The sequence below is a fragment of the Pyxicephalus adspersus genome, chromosome 9, assembly GCF_032062135.1.
Source record: "Pyxicephalus adspersus chromosome 9, UCB_Pads_2.0, whole genome shotgun sequence".
Lineage (NCBI taxonomy): Eukaryota > Metazoa > Chordata > Amphibia > Anura > Pyxicephalidae > Pyxicephalus > Pyxicephalus adspersus.
In genome coordinates, this window is record NC_092866.1 from 27121542 (window position 1) to 27136339 (window position 14798).

The following is a 14798-nucleotide window of genomic DNA, read 5'->3' on the forward strand; positions in this document are numbered from 1 at the left end:
ATATATTCTTTTATAGGCCTGAGATTCTTATTCACATACTGTAAGTACTTTTTTAATTTACTAGAGGTATAGTTTCCATTTCTGTTGGTGTGTGCTAATGCAAACAGAGAATGAAAAGGTTATTTATATACTTTCATACATATATTTATTTGGTAAAAACCCATAATAGTGTCTAAAGCTCATTGTTACAATTCAAGGCTGATTCCTGAGAACTTTGATGTCACATAGTTTGGCAAAGGAAGTATTGGGAGGGGAGCTGCCTGCCCTTTCCTGTGTTGGATTTTCTGGACTGGTTCACAAAACACAATAAAGCCTGAAATAGGAAAACTCGTCAAACCATAGAGTAGGCTGGAAAAGATGCAGGAATTGATGGTTTTACTTTAAATCCCCCAGAATGAAGGGCATATTCCAAGGTAATCGAATATACCAATTATATTAATTTGTTTTCATTCTTATTTTAATACCCAATCTATGAATGTTAAAATGATGATTCATGTATCATTGCTAATATCAAAGTATACACATTTGGTGCAGAAACTGTAAAAATGAAATTGTCAAATATGTGTCATGACACTTTTATTTGTGCTGGCTGCTATATTGAGTGTTTTGCTGTATCAAGTAGTATTACTTTACAACACTTCTTGGTAGTACTACTTAAAAAAATTATTTTACGTTTTATGTGTGATATAAGCTAATACATTACCCTTTGTGTTTTTCATCTGTGATAAACAATAAGGTCCTGTGTCTACACACAAGTTATTTGAAAAAGTCACATTAGTTCGTTCAGCAATAGATTTGTTGTGGACTGCTTTTGGTTTTGGATGTGACATGTAATAATTAAACATTGGTTTTGAACACTTGCCTTTGTACACTATATACTTTATCCAGCCCCAATCTCTTAAATATGCTTTAAGTCTTCATATTTTTGATGCTTTTGTTTTAATTTTTTAAAGCTTGTAATTACCTTTTCCATAATTAACTACTTCCTTAATATGGTTTAATGATTAATATCAGGACACTGCTTGTTCCAAGTTGCTGTTAATCTAAATTATGAGCTAGCTGGGGGCAGTTTAGTCAGCTGGTTCTCGGCTTTAAGATAGAAGTAATTTAACAACTGTAAAACTACTTATCACATCTAGAGGTAGCAGTTCCTAGGCTCAACCTAAGTTTCTGGAAGCTCAAAACCCACAATATTCTGTCTGAATGGCTGGCAGTGGAGGATCAGTGATCACATAATTACTAATCTTCCCTCAGTTAAGTGAACCAGGAACTTCTGAGAACTTCTTTCAATTGAGTGCTGTCAAACCCTGGCTCAGGGATATAAGCAAACAAGCAAAACCTATTTAAAAATCTACTAGGTTGGAGGATAGGGGGTCCAGTATTAGATGTCCAATAAACTCTAAATGCCTTTCAGAGATCCTCTCGCCCCTTTTCAATGCTATCACATAGCAGGATTGTCCGCTAACAATAAACAATAAAAATAATAATAAATAACAATAAACAATACACCATAGATGAAAAAAAGTAAATACAATTGTAACATTCAAATGTACTTGGTGCAGTCTCATTTTTTAAAATATATCACACACTGGGTTTAAATGGTGTTTGTGTCAACTACAATCCACTTGCATTTTTTTAATACAAAAAAAAAAAAAGTATAAGCAGTTGCACAAAACCATACAACTACCATATTTCTATTATATATAAAAATTTCAAAAATACTTAAAAACACAAAATACTTTATATAATTTTTGGCCAAAAATATATTTGTCAGAATACAATTTTATATGTAAATTACTTTCTGGTAACTTAAGAAGGTAAAGTGCTTTTAAATACTGGATATGGTTGTTTGATAAAGTATCACAAATTCTTATAAATCAGTAAAAAAAAGCATCAAAATTTACATAAAATGTAAATGATGAAAAATATTTTGTTGTGTATAGTTGGGCACAGGTTCAGCTAAAAAGCCTTGCTTTGCATATTTTATGGAAAAACCTAAGTAACATGAGAAGGCTGTAACTTGGCGCTGTGAGTCAAAGGTGTTCTGGTTGATCAGAAAAACGTATGATATTATGTTGAAAGCACATGAACCAATAAATCACTTAATGGTAGCTTACCATTTTGTTACATGTTGGAAAATTAGTAATTCTTTACAGATATTAGTACATTTTTTATCTGTTGATCCTGCCAGTAAGGGGCTACCTGGGTGACACCTCCCCTGTCTGAGAAGCAATGTTGTCACCCTAGGTGCTGTACTGCTGCTGTAGGCTTAAATCTATGTGTGTGCCTATGTTATGTTTGCCTAAACATTTAGTGAGATTTCACAGTAATTCATTCAGTATTCATATTTTTATATTTGAAAGTAACAATATTTCTGAAACACTCTTCTTTGTGGGTTAATAGTGTTTAAACAGGCACACACATTTTACCAGAAGTATTGTCTGTTGCAAATAATTGCTGAATTATGAAACATTACAATTAAGTTAGAAGAGAATAATTGAATAATATATGCCAATACGTGTGAAGTAACATTTTTGTGAAATGAAGTTCTTATTTTCATCACGCTAAATACATTTTTTCTTACATTTTTGTATTTCAAAATAAGTTGCAGCAGACTGTTTTACGTTCGTAATAAAAAAGTAGCACCTTTGTAGTGTCACTACTTTTTTTGCTCTGTAGATGAAAAATCCAGAAATACACAATAATACAGATCAAAACTGTTGTATTGTTTAAAAAATGAATATGGATAGATTCCTTTTGTGGTACAGAGGAAATGACATAGGATTTAGAGATAAGTGGTCCTGATGTATCTCATTCAAGGTGTGAGGTGCTGATAATAAAGACCTTTTCCTGTTTTTCCTATTGTGTGGAAAAGGAAGGAACATCTTTGCCAAGAAACAAAATCAATAAAATAAGCACTCCTCTATGCCTGATATCAACTTTCACAATTAAAAACTGAGTATATGAGGAATAAAAAAAAAGAAAAGCAGCCTAGCGGGAATAGTGGGTTTCCTGGGGACATCAGCCTGCAATACCTGGAAATGTTGGAGTGCTTTCATTCTTTTATGCATGGAGTTTAAGCCCTGTGTGTTAGGCACATGACACTGATCATATTAGGTATTGAATATTAAGCAGAAAATAAAGAGAACCTAAGACAGGATTAACAAAAACAGAATGCTGTACCGAAAGTAATGCAAATGTGAGCAAACATTTTTCATGCAAACTACACATGTTGGTAGAGTAACTCTTCCTTCATTCAAAAGCCTGATTTGTTGCAAAAGGTGTGAGGTGAGTGTGTGAGCTGAAGTATTGTAATGGTGTGGAGGATCATTTCTAGATTCTTTCTCAGTCTCTTCCTCCTTGGAAAAGTGGTGTGATGCCATTCCATGGGCTAATTCGTAGTTTCCAGATCCTAAATGTCCACATTTTATACCCTGTCAACAGGTCAGAAAAATGTGTATTTATTGGCTTTCAACATTTCTAGGTGGGGATCTGGACAGACTTTTTTTTTCCCTTTAAATAGGGTGTTGGCTTCTAAAGCTTTTTGCATGCACTCTTCTATACCCAAAGTCTTCCATCATTTTCTGTATAGCATTGTGACCACAGTCAAGTTGTCTGGCAAGCTCACAGATTGTGACTCATCTACCCAGGCAAATTAGTTTATCCATCTGCTGCTGATTCACGTCAGTGGTTAAAATTGATTGGCTCCCTCATTGCATCATTTTATCTTCTATGTTGGGTTCCACTTTACTACTTCATCTATGTGTGCACATTGCTATTGTCAATGGTGTCATCACCATATTTCTGTAACCTTCTATGGATGTCAAACAAAGTTGAGGCCTTGGTAAGAATAAAAAAATAAATAGTGCATGCAACAGTTAATAATCTAAAATCACCAGATAGGATTTTTGGTGCATGAAATTTAAATTCATGGTAGAAAAAAAATGATGTTTTTTCTGATGGAGTCCCTGTGCCAGAATATTCTTTAGCCAAATGTTCTTGTAGAATCACTGGTTGAGTAGTTGTAGGTGTTTTTGTGTGTGCATTTTTTTTCCCCATGTGTATGTATGTTTGGTATATAAATGGGTAATTGAAATTATATTTTGTTTGTTTATTTGTTATATAGCTGTACAGAAATTCAGTGTGAAATGTTGTACAGGCTATGTGCAAGGTGATGATGAAATGTATGAGAAAACCTTAATATTTGCAGCTACAAATGAATATATTTATGTTTGTCTTTTGTTTAAATATTTACCAGATGTTTATCCACATGCTGGAATATACGGTCAAGTGAAAAGTACTCATTTGCACTCCCTATTACTTACTTCTTTGGTATATGGAGCAGTTCATTGTTAACTCAATGACTACAAGGTTTTAAGGTCTTGCTTTAAAACACACCTGAATCATCACCCCTCCACCACTATGCTTGACAGTTGGTATGAGGTGTTTTGTGCTGATATGCTGTGTAGTTTTTACCAAACATGGCGCCGTACATTATGGCCAAACATTTCCACTTTCTTGAACAGCAACACACATATCTAGGCTGACCAGTTTATAATTTTTTCTTTGCATCTCAACAAATTTTGTTAAGTGTTGATCTCACACATGGGCAGTGTGAGTTTGGCAGATGTGAAGAAGAAAACGGTGCTGAATGGCATGGTGAGTGCCGGAAAGCATAGGAAAGCCAAGACATTGCAGGGCTCAGTTTATGGTTGGATTAAGGGGTTTACACTGGTAAAGGTGATATATATAATATACATATGATATACATATATGATCTGGTATATTACTAGGGGGATTGCTCAAGGTAATGGGATGCTTACTTGCTTGCTTATGGGATAATAGGCAGCAGACTCCAAAAGTCCAAAATAACAGCAGTATTTATTGCCTTGGCCAAGTGTTACAGCACATTACACAACTTTACAACAAAAATAATAAATAATAGCCTGGCTGGGCATCTGGCTACCTCACTTGGTGCCCTCTCTTCCTAACACATACACTATATCAGTACTGTTACCTCACAACTTTGTAGTACTGTTTGGTCGCTGGCTTTCCTGGAACCCTCTGGCTCTCTCTTCAGCCTGGAACCCTCTGGCTCTCTCTTCAGCCTGGAACCCTCTGGCTCTCTCTTCAGCCTGGAACCCTCTGGCTCTCTCTTCAGCCTGGAACACTCTGGCTGTCTCTTCAGCCTGAAACACTCTGGCTCTCTCTTCAGCCGGGAACACTCTGGCTCTCTCTCAGCCTGGAATCCACTTTGGCTCTTTTTTTAGCCAGGAATTCACTCTGGCTCTTTCTTCAGCCTGGAACTCTCTAACTCTTTCTCAACCTGGAACACTCTGGCTCTCCTTCAGCCTGGAATCCACTCTGGCTCTTTGTCAGCCTCTGATCAATGCCCTCAGCCTCTTGCTGATCAATTCCCTCCCCTTGCACCTGAGTGCTGGTGGATATAACCCAAACTCTGATTTGGGTTGGGCCAAGGAAACCACCTTTCACTTTCGTTGGCTGGCTCCAGGGCCCTAAAGAACCTGTTTTTTTTCTAAAAACCCCATACAAATACTATCACTTTCATTTCCCTGGAGCCATTCTAACACTTTCCCTGACAATTTAGGGACACTTTGTCACAATATATATATATATATATATATATATATATATTTTTTTTTCCTCTTAAAGTTTTGTCATCTTGCTTGTTTAAGATGTCCCCAAAGTGACTCAATATACTGTGGTTAGGAGACTGTGGTGACCACACCTTGTTTTGGGCTTCATTGCCTTACTGAAATATCCCAAGTGTAATGCGCCTGGGCACACAAACCACAGCCCAAAAATCCAAGAATTCTTTGTCAAGCTTTATTAGTAGTCATAAAACAAGACGGGGTTAATCACAGGTGATTAGTCCAATAAGCGCGGCACAGAGGGGTAAAGCAGAGACAGGTCAGGAACAATCTGAGGTCAGGGCAGGCAGCAGGCAAGAGTGGTCATAAACAATCCAAGGTCAGGGCAGGTGGAGTTGAAGCAGAATCAGGTATCAGACCAGGTCGCTATGGTAATGACAAAACAGGTTAATATAAACTGACACAGAGAACGCAACCAAGCACACTGTACTCACAGAGGCCTATAGCGGGCAATGGTGTTCAGGACAGGTTCTCCTTAAATGGCTAGAGTGCCCAACGACCTTGTGCCACCTGGCGTCATTTGATTGGAGGGTAACTGAACTATGTCCCGCCCCGCAGGTAGGCAGGCGAGTGCCACGCCCCCAAGGGGTACAAGGGGCATGTGTGGTAACGCGCGCACCTCTTCCCACAGCACCCCTGGGACATGCCCTACTTTGCACATCCACAGGAGTGCTGAGAACAGGACATTCTGTAATCACGTCCATAGGTATGCCGGGGATGCCGCCTGGCCGAACAGTAGTTTAGCTAGAACGGATCCCTCCGCCTGCAGGGAGAGACACGCTGTGAGCAGGGCAGCAGCCTCGGCCATGCTGCCTGCTGCAGTGGCGTCTCCCTCTGCGGCTGTGATTCCCAGGGACGCCGCGGGCTCGCTGGACAGGTAAGTTCCTTACACCAAGTACGTTCGAACAGCAACTTCCTAACTGGTGAAAGCATATTGTGCCATTCATTTTAACAATAATACCTATGCAGCTGTAGCTTGCACAACCCCAGAACATCAGAGATGCTCCTTAAGGCTTCTCAGTAAGGATAGTGTATTTTTGTTATAGACAATGTTGTGACCTCGCTAAACAAAGCATTTATGCTAGTTACCCTAAAGTTCGATTGGTCCCATCAATGCAAAGGACATTATTCCTGATGTTTTGAGGCTTGGTTCGAAATTGTTTGGCTGTCGTAAGTAGACTGCTTTGTGGCATTGGCATAGTAAAGGCTTTTATTCTTGCATCTGGACCGTGCAGCCCATTCTTGTTTAGGTACCTCCATTTTGTGCATCTTGAAATGGCAATACCACTTGTTTCAGATAGGTCTATAATTAAGCATTATCAGCCCCAACAATCAAAGGTAATGTAATTAGGCCCAAATTGGTGATTTCAGTTTTTTCTTAAAAGACACAAACATTTGTTATAAAAGAGTGCTTTGTCTAAGCACTTGCTAAACAAACTGACAGTTTTCTGCATGATCGGTCATATTTTACAATAATGGGCAATGTTTTGCAAGTTCGGACAGGATGTCAACTTATCAGCATGAAAATCTATAAACACAACTTTATGACAGGCTCTCATTTGATAACCTGGGTCTTGGTGATATAAGATTACAATGGTTTAAAAGAATAGGTGAGGGTAGCAGAAAGAGTTGAAAACTGGGAAAGATGAGAAAAAAGGGGGATAGTTAGAAAGTAATAGGGGATGAGAGTAGGGTGAGGACAAAAGTAAATGAAAAGGGAGGTAAAGGTCCACTACTGGTGCATGTTCCACCAGATAATAATTTTACTTTTTATTATTATTAATAAACAGTATTTAAATACATAACAGGAATGGTGAGGCTTTCTGATTATTCTACTAGAGGGCCACCTAAGAGTTAATCTTATTAGCAAGTCAAATGCAAACATATGGAATACTGAATACATGTCTCGTGGATATACAAGTGGATTTGTGTAAACTGTCTAGTCTGTGCCCTTGTGAACATCTTGTGTTCTCCTTCCCACACTAGGTACAGGTGGGAGTGACCTGATAACATTAAAGTTATGGCTGGTATGCCATGATGGGTCATGGGAAAGAAAACATCTGGTAATACCCTTGTATACAAAATATGCTACTACATACTAACAATTGCAAGTTTTTTCACATTACAAGGGGTTCTGGTAGATCATAGACTTAATACCAGCATGCAATGCCAAGCTGCAATATCTAAAGCTAGTAAAGTCCTTTTCTTGTACTAAAAGAGTAATAGACTGCAGAGATGGAGACATAATCCTGCCCCTGTACAAAGCATTGGTCAGGTCACATCTGGAATATGCAGTCCAGTTTTGGACACCAGTTCACAAAAAGGACATTGTGGAATTGGAGAGAGTGCAGAGAAGGACAACTAAACTAATAAAAGAAATGGAGGAGCTCAGCTATGAGGAGAGATTAGCTGAACTGAATCTATTCTCCCTTGAGAAGAGATGTTTAAGGGAGATATGATTACCCTGTATAAATATATAAATGGTCCATAGAGAGAACTGTCTTCCCCATTATTCACTTTGAGATCATTACAAAGAACAAGAGGGCACTCTTTGCGTCTGGAGGAAAAGAAGTTTAAGCTAAGGATAAGGAAGGGATTCTTCACTGTAAGGTCTGTGAAAATGTGGAATCGTCTCCCTCAGGAAGTAGTTTCAGCAACTACTATAGATTGCTTTAAGAAAAAGCTGGATGTTTTTCTAGAAGCACAGAATATAACTGGGTTTTAAGGCTTTAAAGTAAAAATAACAGTGACTGTTGATCCAGGGAACATCCGATTGCCTCATGGAATCAGGAAGGAATTTTTTTTTCCCCCTGTTGAAGCAAATTGTACCAGGGTATTTTTAGCCTTCCTCTGGACCAACTATGTCTCATAGGGTTTTATATCTGGGATATGTTTATTTCTTCAGTGGTTGAACTTGATGGACTTATGTCTTTTTTCAACCTAACCTATTATGTAACTATGTAACAATGAGGTTTGGTCAAAATGAGCTAGCAATGGTCATTTAACAATTTGATTGGTTAAGATCAATGTATAATTGTTAACTCCAGTTATCAAAGAATTGAGTGCTGATGGTCAGTTAGATGATATGAAAATGACACTCCCTGGAGTAAACCAAGTCATGTGATCTTGCTGCTAGAACCACGCTGTTTTCGATTATTGTACGCATCAAAGAAAGATAAGTACTAACTTTTAATTAAGCATTGCCTGAGTGTTTTGTGTCATTCTTTAACCCTTTCTTGACACTTGTGTTCCCACAAATACTTCCACCTTGTTACAATATAGCGCCAACATACCGTATTTTTTGCCGTATAAGACACACTTTTTCTTCCCCAAAACTGGGGGGGAAAAGTTAGTGCGTCCTATACGACAAATGTGTTAAAAAAAATAATTAAAATATTATACTCACCCGATACCCGATCCTGCCTGTGTCTCAGGCTGCAGCGTGTCTCTCAGGCTGCAGCGTGTCTCTCTTCTCTCTTCTGCCAGCATCGTGTTCTCTCCTGTCTGTAAAGCAAAGCGAAAGAAGCCGGCACAGCGCCACCTGCTGTTCCCTGTCCTAACTGCCGTACAGTGGAAAAAAAGCACAGAGTGATCAGAAGGGGAGTTTGAATGACAGAGTGATCAGAAGGGGAGTTTGAATGACACAGAGTGATCAGAAAGGGAATTTGAAAGGTACAGAGTGATCAGAAAGGGAATTTGAATGGCACATGAGTGATCAGAAGGGGAATACCGGTATGAATGGCACATGAGTGATCAGAAGGGGAATAATCTTTCAGAATCTTTTTTTCTAGATTTTCCTCCTTTAAAATTGGGTGCGTCTTATATTCCGGAGCGTCTTATACAGTGAAAAATACGGTAATATGCAGCGCTGTACGGTAAATAGGGGTTGCAAATGACAGAAAGTTACAGACAGTGACACAGGAGTAGGAGAAGACCCTGTCCAGAAGAGCTTTCGATCAAAGAGGTGGGGGAAGCAGCACACACTGGGGGGTTGGCTATAAAATGGTGGGGAAGTAGTGAAGGTTTTTTGACACAGAAGAAAACTGGTAGGAAGGTTTAAAAAGATGGGTTTTGAGTGCTGCAATGAGCAGAAAGTAGGAACGAGCTGAAAAGGGTGTGGAAGACCATTTAAAACCGTGCAGAGCATTACAAATGACCATAGATGAATTAGTAAAATTCGAAAACCAACCTCAAAGTGTCAGAAGAAAGCATGAATGAAAGTAAGTAAAAGGGAGTTTAATAACATTCTTGGGTGAACCAGAACAAACTCACTCCACAGCCTCAGAAACCCCGATTGTGATTGTAGAAAGGTGCACAGTAGGAAGGTATTAGGTAAGAAAAGGTATCAGATTTTTGTTAATAAAGCTAAACTCCAGAAAGTTTCATGATAATATTTATTACAGCAACCTTTTTTATTTAACACTGCTACTTTTTTATCTTATCTTGGCTTCTGCATAACAGGGTTACTTCTTTATCTAGGAGGCCAGGTGTTCTTTATCCTTGGAGTTTACCAGTCAGAAATTGTAATTATAATTATACATTGTATAGCTAATATTTTTAATATATAGTGATTATAACACATAGTTACTGTCACAAACTGCACAAGCAGTTAGGAAGGTGGTCACAAATTGTGGTGTGAGACAGCTGATGATGCAGTCAGTATTTATATGAAAACATACAAACAATGTGATAAACCCAGACATAGCAAACACACAGCTAACAAACGAATATGAGGATAGAGATACTAACAAAAATCGAGCCAGGTGAAAAGGGTCAGAAACAGGATCAGAGAACACAGCAGGAAGCAGGCTACTTAACTCTGGCCTGGAATAATAGATGGACATGTCCTAAAATAGGGAGCTCCTGACTGCAAATATAGGAAGTTCTTCCTGAAGGTGGCTACATACTTGTTCTTAGTAAACCAGATATTCAGCTCCACCAGTAGAAAAGCAGAGTATGGCAGAAACCATAACAGTTAGTCAAGTTGAAAAGACACAAACCCTTCAAGTTCAAACAAAAGTAAACATTTCTAAAACACATGCACACTAGAAAACCTGCATATTCTATTCAGTGTGTTTGAGGTCATTGTCCTGTTGAGAAACAAATGATGGTCCCGCTAAGCACAAACCAGATGATACAGCATGTTACTGTACTGCCAAATACTGTAGTAGGCATGCTGGTTAAGTGAGAGTCTGATCTATGCAGTCATCTCTGAACAGTTGATGTTGAGAGAGGTCTGTTACTTGAACTCTGTGAGGCCATACTGTAGGCACCGAACCTGAGCTGATCTTACTTTGTGGTTGCTGAGGCTGGTAACTCTAATGAATTAATCCTCTGAAATTTTCCAGATTGAATGAACATTAATATCATAAAATAATGGACTATTGCTTTTCTTGAGTGGTTCTTACCATATTATGCGCATAGAAAAGAAGTACTTATAAAAGTAGTAGAAATATTGTATCAGCCCTACCAACACAAACAAAAAAATTAGGAAAGTAAGAAATTTCAGAAACTGATCCTAGACAAAGCACCACTTTTAAAAGAAAAACATTCCAGGAGACGACTTCATGAATCTGATTTGAGAAAATGCCAGTAGTGTGCAAAGCTGTCATTAAGTCCATAAGGACTAACCACTGGGGAAATAAACAGATAAAAACCCTATATATATAGCTGATCCAGAGGAAGGCAATATTTAATTGTAAATAACTAAATACAGTACTTTGCTAGCTTTAGATATTGTAGCTTTGTATTACATGTTATTAGGTCTATAATCTACGAAAAAAAACCCAGATCCTTTTCCATTTTTGAGTCCCCCAAATATTTGCTCTCTAGACAGTATGAAGCATTCATGTTGTTAGCCCCCAAGTGCATAATATTAAAATATTAGAAGGAATAGGCCTAAAATTCTCCATGGGCTGATAGTCTGCAGGTTGCATCTCTGGTTCCCACACTCAACTCCTTAGGATTTTTCTATCTCACCTACCTGAACATTTCAAAATCTTCCTCAAAACTTCTCCCTAAGTAACTGTTCAGTGTTTTGACTCTTTTGTCAAAAAATCAAGAACTCACCATGAAGTACAACCCCTGGGAATAACAATCATAATATAAGGCACTAAATATAAGTCTATACCCTGTCCTGATGAAGTCATAATGAGGAAACATGTTGGGATCAGAGATGAGTGCACTTTTCTACATTCCATTTTACGCTAAAAATCTTACACCTATTCTAATCCTGTTTATACAACAAATATGTATAAGCACATATGCATTTAATGATATGTTTGTTGATTAGGTGAGCTCTGTCTAGTTATTGGTCTTTATGACTATGACCAATTTTCTAATTACTATCTCACAAATAACATTATTTTAAGGTGCTCTCTCTTTCGTTTTCTCTTTTTATAATTGTTTATTTTCCAATTGCATAACTTTACATATCTATATTGAATGCCATTTGTCACTTAGCTGCCCAATCAAACACATTCAGGTCTGCTTGTAGATTATAGAGATCATGTATGGACCTAATTCGAGTACATAGTTTGGTGTAATTACAAACACAGAAATGGTACTCTTAATCCCATACTCTATATTATTTATAAAGATGTAAAAACAGTAAAGGTCCCAACACTGAACCCTGGGGTACACCACTATAAACCTTAAAGCATTCAGAGTATGAATCATTAATAACTACTCTCTGGATGCAGTATTTAAGTCAGTTTTCAATTTACAGATGTAAGTTTCTAAACCTATTGACCTTAACATGCATATTAACCATCTGTGGGGTACAGTGTCAAATGCTTTTGCAAAGTCCTAGTACACTATAATAACTGTTACTCTACTGTCTACCTGTTTACTTACTTCCTTATAATAGGATAATAAAATTTGTTTGGCAAGTTCTGTCTTTCTGGAATCCATGCTGACTATCAGTTATAATATTATTTTCTAGCAGTAACTCCTATTTGTGATTCTTTATCAAACTCTCTGGGATCGTTCCAACTATAGAAGTTGAACTTACTGGTCTGTACTTGGTACTATACTTGGTAATGACTTTACTCACTTTTGTACTTTGAGATCAAACAGGCATATAATCTAAGAAAGTTAGAAAATTAATTGTTAGATAAAAACAATTTGGAGGTTGGTCCAGGCAGCAATGGAGAATGGTCATTTAATATCAAGTCAAAAGGTTAATATAATTAGGAATAAATACACACCCTAGCACATAGCAAACACTACATCATCATGGGCGTAGCTGAATTCTTCCATGCCTCCTATCACTCAGGCTAATTTTATTTGCACTTATTTAGATCCACAATATCCTTTTTGTGAACTGGTTGCCAAAACTGGACTAAATATTCTAGATTTGACTAATGATTTATACAGGGGCAAGATTATCTCTCACTTTCTGAAGTCTATACATACAGTTTGTTCTATTAGGTCTTAGATTTACCACAGCCCCTAGATTCTTTTCAATTATTTACTCTCAAGTTGTATTTTCTGTGGAACATATAAAGCAGTCAGTGTTCACTTAGTGCATATTTAGGAACTCTTTTGTAGCAGGTGGAGCCCCTAACAATTACATGCTCCCTCAATTTCATATATAATTGCTATGTGGGTATTTGCTTGGGAGCCTAATCAAATCTGTTGTTCTATCATCCCTCTAAAGAATCAGTTAAGTTCTGTAAAATGTATAGACTTCAGGATTGGGGAAACAAAACGAATATACTGCATGCCATCACTGTCAAGTTTTGGGGATATGATTTTGATTTTTAATGTGCTTTTTGGTTGCATAAAGTTGATATGGAATGAAGAGACTAAGTACAATACAGAATATATTGGTTTTAATAATTAAATTAAAAAGTGTTCTGATATCTGTAAAATGCCTCAAAAATCCCATGACAATTGATTGTTCCTTGGTATATATATATCCTGTACAGTTTTTAACTTCACATTAATTTTATTAACAATAAATATTATTTGCCCATTGGTAACCCAATCAAAACAGTGCATTAAGGCCTGCTTGTATGTTAGATGTATCATTTGTACATTCTCAGACCTTTTCTTTATACTAATATTTTTTTTTTTTTTGATTAGGAGGTGTTCTGTTTCTCTCTTTACCTCATTCCTCTAGAGGAGAGCGCAGCAGAGCACTGCTCATCCTCCTCCTGTCCCTTTTCATAGAACAGAGTCCATCATCTGTTTTTTAACATCCATACAAGATTTGAACCATTATTTTCTCTTCCACATCCCTGATTGTGTTATTGTTGGTGAGCCATCACACCAGTTATTATTCAACTTTTATTACCACTGGCCTAGCTTGTGCAGTCCATTCTATCTCGTTAACACTGAGGGTCTGGTAACAATCTCCAATATAATCAACTATGCATTAAACACATTTTCCATCAACCAGCTCTTCTGTAAATCTGAAATTTACTTTTAGATTGACATCCCAAATAAAATACACTGCCACCTTTTTGTTTGCATTCCTGAAAATGTTTTCAAACAAACATCTGAATCCCAAGCAAGGATTCAGCCATATCAACTAAATACATTTTAATCCATTAGGCAGTTGTTTGCTCAGAGCTCTTGAAACCCCAATTCCTTCCCATGAGGGTGTTAAGTCATGCTTTGGACCTCTAAGCTCCTACTGCTGCTCCTGTGTTGTGCATGGCACAGCAAATATTTCAAATAATATAAACCTAGACTTTTCTCCAAATTATTTGTTAGTGATCATCCATCTTCCTTGAGTATCCCTGTTATGGGGGGTCGTGTAAATGACCCTCACAAACCAAGCTATGGCGCTAACCTGTAGATAACAGAGAGGATCCCGGGCCTTCGCTATGTGGAAGAGTGAGGATACTAATAAAGTTGGCAGTGCCTTCACCCAGGACAGAGAGGGTTCCTTCCTGGGACATTAACCAGAATTAAAAACAGTAATATAAAACAGAACCCGAGGAACCACTACACCCAGCATACAACATTAATCATTACAGCTAAATGAACACACAGGTTGGAGTATTTGTATGCTTTATATCTCAAAAAAGTAATAGCAATATTTACAATCAATAAACATAGATGAATACTCATAGCAAGAGTCCTGAGGAGAATTGTGCACAGATATACCCGGGTATA

The 14798-nt window shown here is 37.5% G+C and overlaps 1 protein-coding gene across 3 annotated transcripts in view; it reads left to right on the top strand.

The window, feature by feature from the left end:
• The first annotated feature begins 284 nt into the window (after window positions 1–284).
• RIPOR1 (RHO family interacting cell polarization regulator 1) overlaps window positions 285–14798 on the top strand; it is a 299897-nt gene continuing 285383 nt past the window's right edge. For 2 of the 3 annotated variants that reach the window (XM_072422972.1, XM_072422974.1), the window contains exon 1: window positions 285–413. In XM_072422972.1, coding sequence (XP_072279073.1) covers window positions 395–413 — 19 coding nt within the window. In that variant the 5' untranslated portion in view covers window positions 285–394. The remainder of the gene's footprint in view (window positions 414–14798) is intronic. The other variant, XM_072422976.1, reaches the window with a different exon arrangement.